Source organism: Otolemur garnettii, unplaced genomic scaffold, assembly GCF_000181295.1.
Source record: "Otolemur garnettii isolate 467f Iridium unplaced genomic scaffold, OtoGar3 scaffold00172, whole genome shotgun sequence".
In the NCBI taxonomy this organism is placed as follows: domain Eukaryota; kingdom Metazoa; phylum Chordata; class Mammalia; order Primates; family Galagidae; genus Otolemur; species Otolemur garnettii.
In genome coordinates this window covers 2,348,179-2,354,812 of record NW_003852567.1, presented here as the reverse complement: position 1 = coordinate 2,354,812, position 6,634 = coordinate 2,348,179, and the positions used below count along the sequence as shown (strand labels likewise).

Below are 6,634 nucleotides of genomic sequence, written 5' to 3'. Positions count from 1 at the left end.
GTTGTGGCAGGGACCTGTAGTCCCAGCTACTTGGGAGGCTGAGGCAAGAGAATCACTTAAGCCCAGGAGTTGGAGGTTGCTGTGAGGCCACAGCACTCTACCCAGGGCAACGGCATAAGGCTCTGTCTCAAAAAAAAAAAAAAAAAGAAAGAAAAAAGAAAAAGAATCCAGTCCTACATAAAAGTTTTGTTATTTATTTTTAAGTTGACACTTTAAACCAACTCTTGGTCAGGCCAGGTGGCTCACACCGATAATCCTAAGCACTCTCTGAGGCCAAGTCAAGTAGACTGCCTGAGTTCCCAAGTTTGAGACCAGCCTGAGCCAGAGCGAGACCACATCTCTAAAAATAGCCAGGTGTTGTGGCGGGCACTTGTAATCCCAGCTGCTTGGGAGGCTGAGGCAAGAGGAGTTCAATTTCAGTCTCACTGCTCTATTTGCCATTGTACAAAGTGAGAATACCAACCCCCACCCCCCAGGTCAACAAAAATCCCCAAAAGAAGGCTTGGTACCCGTAGCATAGTGGTTATGGCACCAGCCACATACACCGAAGTTGGCAGGTTAGAACCCAGCCCAGGCAGCTAACCAACAATGACAACCGCAACAAATAATAGCTGGGCATTGTAGTGGGCACCTGTGGTCCCAGCTGCTTGGGAGGCTGAGGTAAGACAATCGATTAAGCCAAGGAGTTTGAGGTTGCTGTGATGTGACACCACAGCACTCTACTAAGGGCAAAAAAAAAAAAAAAAAAAAATCCCAAAAAGAAATCAAGAAGTTCCCAAAGCGTAACTGACATTTTCTTCTCCTTCAGACAGATGTTCTTTGTATTTCCCGGATAATTTACATTCTACAAAAGGCAAAAAAAAAAAAAAAAAAAATCCCAAAAAGAAGTCAAGAAGTTCCCAAAGCGTAACTGACATTTTCTTCTCCTTCAGACAGATGTTCTTTGTATTTCCCGGATAATTTACATTTCATTTGTATTGAGCCATGAATTAGTACAAATTAATTTTATTTGAAGAATAACATACAATAAATTGTGTCATACAAGCTTATTGTAACCTCTGAACACCAGTGTTTAAGGTTGTTGTGAGCTAAGATGCCACGTTACTCTACCAAGGGTGACAGAGCAAGACTTAAAAAAAAAAAAAAAAAAAAAGCCACTCTTAGAATCTGGCTAGGATATATGCCAGAAAAGGAGCCACGAGATAAGACATCTCAGGCTTTCTTCCGAGCACAGATGCCTCCACCATAAACCAAAAGAACAATGAATCTAGCCTGACAACAAACACTTACATCTTCAGTCCAGTCTTCTGCTGTCCACTCTTCTACAGAATTTTTCCAGGCCCCTGTTGGGAAATGACAACAATCAAAGTTTATAACACAGGTCAAATACCGTCAGAGTCTTCTTTATATAATGAAGAAAACAGTTTCATACACCCCATTTATAATTTAGTTTATAAATCCAAGAAATGAGGTTCTTTCATTCCTAATGAAATCAGAATGATTTCACCTGCAACTTATATAGTACTACATACTCAAATCAATACCTCAAACTGCTTTTGCTCCAACGTACATCATATCCAAACAATTCTGCTGAGTGAAAAAGTATTGGCACAATATACTTACATTTAAAACAAGGTTAATTTTAAAACAAAACAAATTTCAGTTAAAGGCAAATTTGCCTTACACCCATTTATACACGGATTGCAGAATTACAAAATTTAGAAAAGCATCCTTTTTATTAAATACTACCTCTGCTACATGGTTGCCTAGCAGGTCTTCCAATAAAGTTTATTATATTAGGTTGGTTGCTGTAAATTCAGAGGCATGGGTACAGGGGATATACACTTAAGTGCTTTAAAGAAAAGTATTGGTATTCAAAAATACTAACTTAGTATGTCCAGATTCTATTAAAATACAACTTTATAGCATGCTTAAAGATACATGCCCACAAAAAATGGTTTTAAAGACCTTAAGCATAACCACACTCAGAAACTAGGATTCTCAATGTGTTTTCAGTTGCACCTCATATTCCTTGGTTTTCCCTCTATGCACACTAACTTTTGGAGAGAAATTCTACTGAATTCCATTTCTCTCCAAAAGTTAGTGTGCATACAGGGAAAAAAAGGAATGAAGGCCCACTCTTAAGAAAAAAGAAGCCAGGTGACCAGCTCTAACTTCCCTGGAATCATGTTAACTTAATAACCACCTTGCTCGTAACTAAAACAATGATCGTTTTGTATGAAAAGAGTCTTTTCCTATGGAATGTATGTAACTGCATGTCCTTGATTTAGAACTGAGACATGTAGTTACAGTAAAATGTTATAGAAATTAAATGAATATATAGGTATAAAACAGATTTTTTTTTTTAAAAAAACAGATGTTTCAAAACTGAAAATGTTTCCTGTTGCAAGAGAAACCAACACTTAGAATTAAAAACTTAATCTATTACTTTGAACCACAGGAGGTACAGGCTGTAGGAAGGAAAACCATGGACAGGCACTAGAGGTCCCAGATTGTCTCCCTGCTTCTTCTGTGCCTTTTGATTGCTAGTAGCCTTATTAGTAAAACTGGATATTAAGAAAGATTTTAATATTTGAATTAATAATCTTTATATGTTGGCTCACTCATCATACCTTTAAACAGTTTCCATAATTTCTCCAAAAATGTGACAGAAGAAATACAAATTTGTGCATTGTTTACAACATCTCCTTGAATTAAGATAGATAGATAGATAGATAGATATATTTTTTTTTAAGACAGAGCCTCAAGCTATCCCCCTGGGTAAAGTGCCATGGCATCACAACTCATAGCAACCTCCAGCTCCTGGGCTCAAGCGAGTCTCTTGCCTCAGCCTCCCAAGTAGCTAGGACTACAGGCGCCCGCCACAACGCCTGGCCATCTTTTGGTTGCAGTCATCATTGTTGTTCGGCGGGCCCGGGCTGGGGATTCGAACCCGCCACCTTAGGTGTATGTGGCTAGCGCCCTAGCTGCCTGAGCCACAGGCGCCGAGCCGAGATATTTTCTTAAAGGTAAAAAGAAGCAACTTCAAGTACAAAGCACAAGTTGCAACTAGGACCAGTAGACAATCAGTACTAGAAGCTAGTTCTCTAGACTCTCTTACAGAACACACTATATACAAAGCTAAATGAATCTAAGGAGATCCATCCACCTACACTTCACTCTTATAAATGCTCTACAATATGACTTCCTTTCAAGTACTAATACAAAATCCTTACTCTTTTTTAATATATTTCCTTCCAGTCTTATCTCTAAGTATCATTTCACTACGTATAGTTTTAAAAGTTCATTACTGGACTTGTGTGAATGATGACCAGTACAGTGTCTTAGTGCCACTCCATTCCCCCTACCCTGTACTCATGCTCACATATTCATCCCAAGAGATAGAACTTCAAACTCAAAATTTGCAACTAGGCTCAGCGACTGTGGCTCAAGTGGCTAAGGCACCAGCACATACACCTAAGGTGGTGGGTTCGAATCCAGCCTGGGCCCACCAAAACAACAATGACGGCTGCAACCAAAAAATAGCTGGGTGATGTGGCGGGTGTCTGTGGTCCCAGCTACTTGGGAGGCTGAGGCAGGAAACTTGCTTGAGCCCAGGAGTTGGAGGTTGCTGTGAGCTGTGATGCCACGGGACACTCTACCCAGGGGGATAGCTTGAGGCTGTGTCTCAAAAAAAATAATAAATAAAAATAAAAATTTGCAACTTATACTCAAAAGCCAAGGCTCAACCCTACACAGTTTTGAGAACACTCCAACCAAGAAGCAGAAAACAAGTCCATGGACTCAAAAACCAATCCTAAAACTTACATGTCTGAGACATGTAAGAATACAGGGTGGCCATAAAGTTCATGTGCAATTTAAGTAGTTAAACAAACTTTATGGTCACCTTGTATAAAAGAAAAAAATTTACGCTGGAATTTTCCAAAGGAAAGTTTCATCAAAAATCGCCAGCTAATCTCTATTGGCATTAAAGCCTATGTATATGTTAGGCATCATGCTAAGTATCATTGAAAAGATAACTGAAATTTTTCAAGGCCAGGTACAATGGCTCACAACTGTAATTCTAGCACTATGGGAGGCCGAGGCAGGTGGACTGCTTGAACTCAGGATTTTGAGACCTAATGGGCACAATGAAGGGTATATGGCACACCTCCGAGGTAAAGAGCTCAACTACAACTTCAACAACGCAAACAATGTAACCTAATTGTTTGTACCCTCATATTAATCCAGACAAAAAAAGACCAAAAACCTTAAAATAAAAGATCTTATCAGACAGGGATATGAAGAAATATTTCTGGGAGTAACAAGGTAAGGCATTACATAAAGCTATTTTATGTATAAAACACTGAAAGTTTTCTATCATTTCTAAATGACTCATGGCTGGGCGCAGTAGCTCACGCCTGTAATTCTAGCACTCTTGTGAGGCCAAGGTGGGTGGATTGCTCAAGAGTTTGAGACTAGCCTGAGCAAAACAAGATCCCATCTCTAAAAACTGGCCAGGTGCTGTAGTGGGTCCCTGAAGTCCCAAATAGTCAGAAGGCTGAGGCAAGAGAATTACTTAAGCCCAAGATTTTGAGGCTGCTGTGAACTAAGATGCTATAGCACTCTACTGAGTGTGATGAAGTAAGACTATGTCTCAAAAAATTAAAAAATTAAATATTAAAATATGTTTATATGTTTTTCCCTTATAATATATAAGGTTAACTGGCACTACAGGCACATGCCACCATACCTGGCTAATTTTTCTTTCTGTAGAGTTGGGGGGATCTCACTTTTCCTCAGGCTAGTCTTGAATTCTTGGGCTTAAGAGTGCTACAATTACAGGCATGAGGACATTTACCTGATAAAATGGTTTTAAAAGAAAACTGACAATACTAAAGTCTAGTAAGGAATGTGAAATAACAGGAACTTTTATATATTCCTGGTGTGAAAGCAGTTATTAAGAGTGAGTTGTGTTGGCTCCGGCACCCATAGCTCAGTGGTTAGGGTGCTAGCCACATACTTCAGGGCTGGAGGGTTCGAACTCAGCTTGGGCCAGCTGAACAACAATGATAACTGCCATAAAAAAAATAGCAGGCACCTGTAGTCCCAGCTACTTGGGAGGCTGAGGCAAGAAAATTGCTTAAGACCAAGAGAGTGTGAAGTTCTTGTGAGCTGTGACACCACTGCACTCTACGCAGGACGACATACTGAGACTCTGTCTCAAAAAAAAAAAAAAAAAAAGTGAGTAGTGCCCATTTAGAGACTACCTGTAACTTCTTTTGATCTTCTCCAGTTTCTCTATTTAGAGTTCATTAATTGTAATTCTTGGACAGTGTTGATATTATATGGATGTTTGCTTTTTGATAATTTACTGAACTATATACTTCTGTATTTCAGGATATACTTCAGTGTGTCAAATTATGGTTTACAGCTGGACACAGTGGCTCACACCTATAATATTAGGCCAAGGTGGGAGGACTGTTGAGTCCAGCAGTTCAAGACTAGCCTCAGCAAGACACAGACCCTGTCTCTACAAAAAAAATAGAGAACTTAGCCAGGTAGAATGGTGTGTACCTAGAGCCCCAGAAATTTAAGAGCATGAGGCAGGAAGATCACTTAAGCCCAGGAGTTGGAGGTTGGTTGCAGCAAACTATGATGATGCTGCTACACCCTAGCCTGAGCAACAGAATGAAAGATCCTATCTCAAAAAACATAATGAAATTTTAAAAAATAAGTTAAAGTTTCAAAATCTCAATAGCTAGTTTATATTACCACGAATAAACCGTCTGAATAACTACTGTGTTTCCCCAAAAATAAGACCAAAATAAGAACTACCAAAAAAATAAGCCCTAGCAGGATTTCTATGCATTTGTTACGTATAAGCCCTACCCTGATAATAAGACCTAGTGATGCGTGTGGCTATGCAGCGTACCTGCATAGCCACGCCATGCATTTCAGCGCAGAGCAGTAAGGAAGACTGGAATACCTTTTATCTGCCACAGCTCCTTTCTCCAAGCCGTTCACACTTGCATGGGTACACGTGTGGTAACCGAGGTCACAGGCATCCTATTGTGCATGAGCAAACGGCTAAGGGAAAGGAGTTCACACATCACTAGCGCCAGCCTCACCAACAAGGTCGGCTCCCCCTGTCAGGTTACGGCCATCCTGTGCACGCTGAGGTTTCAGGAGGAGATGCTGAGGCTTCAGATGGAGACAGAGACGTAGAGACTGGAGGTCTCCACCGTGAAAGTCTCCTTAGTGAAATGAGGAGCAGGACACTCTACTTTTTTACCATACTATGTCCCCAGGGGGAAGAAGGAAAGCTGTGGCTGCTATTTTGCCCAGCACTAGTCCAGCTACAGTCTGTGGGCCTCGCTCACCCCTCCCCCACAAATACCAGGGGATAGGGGGAGAGCTTCAGCAAGCAGTCTGCCACTGAGCCCAGAGATATCATCCCAGCTCCACTGTGCAGATTGGACCAGTGCTCTCTGGATCCCAAATACGGTAAATAATTCAGCCCTTACACATTAGCTTTGCTGGCCTATCTTTGCTTTTCCTGAGTATGTGTACCCCTAGACAAGATGAGTGCAAAAAGAAAGAGCTATTGTGTTGAGTACAAGAAAGGCACTGT

The 6,634-nt window shown here is 40.7% G+C and overlaps 1 protein-coding gene across 1 annotated transcript in view; it reads right to left on the bottom strand.

Moving 5' to 3' along the window:
• Window positions 1-6,634, bottom strand: part of UBAP2 (ubiquitin associated protein 2) — a 120,540-nt gene that overhangs the window by 40,936 nt on the left and 72,970 nt on the right. The window contains exon 9 of the mRNA XM_012811681.2: window positions 1,291-1,343. Coding sequence (XP_012667135.1) covers window positions 1,291-1,343 — 53 coding nt within the window. The remainder of the gene's footprint in view (window positions 1-1,290; window positions 1,344-6,634) is intronic.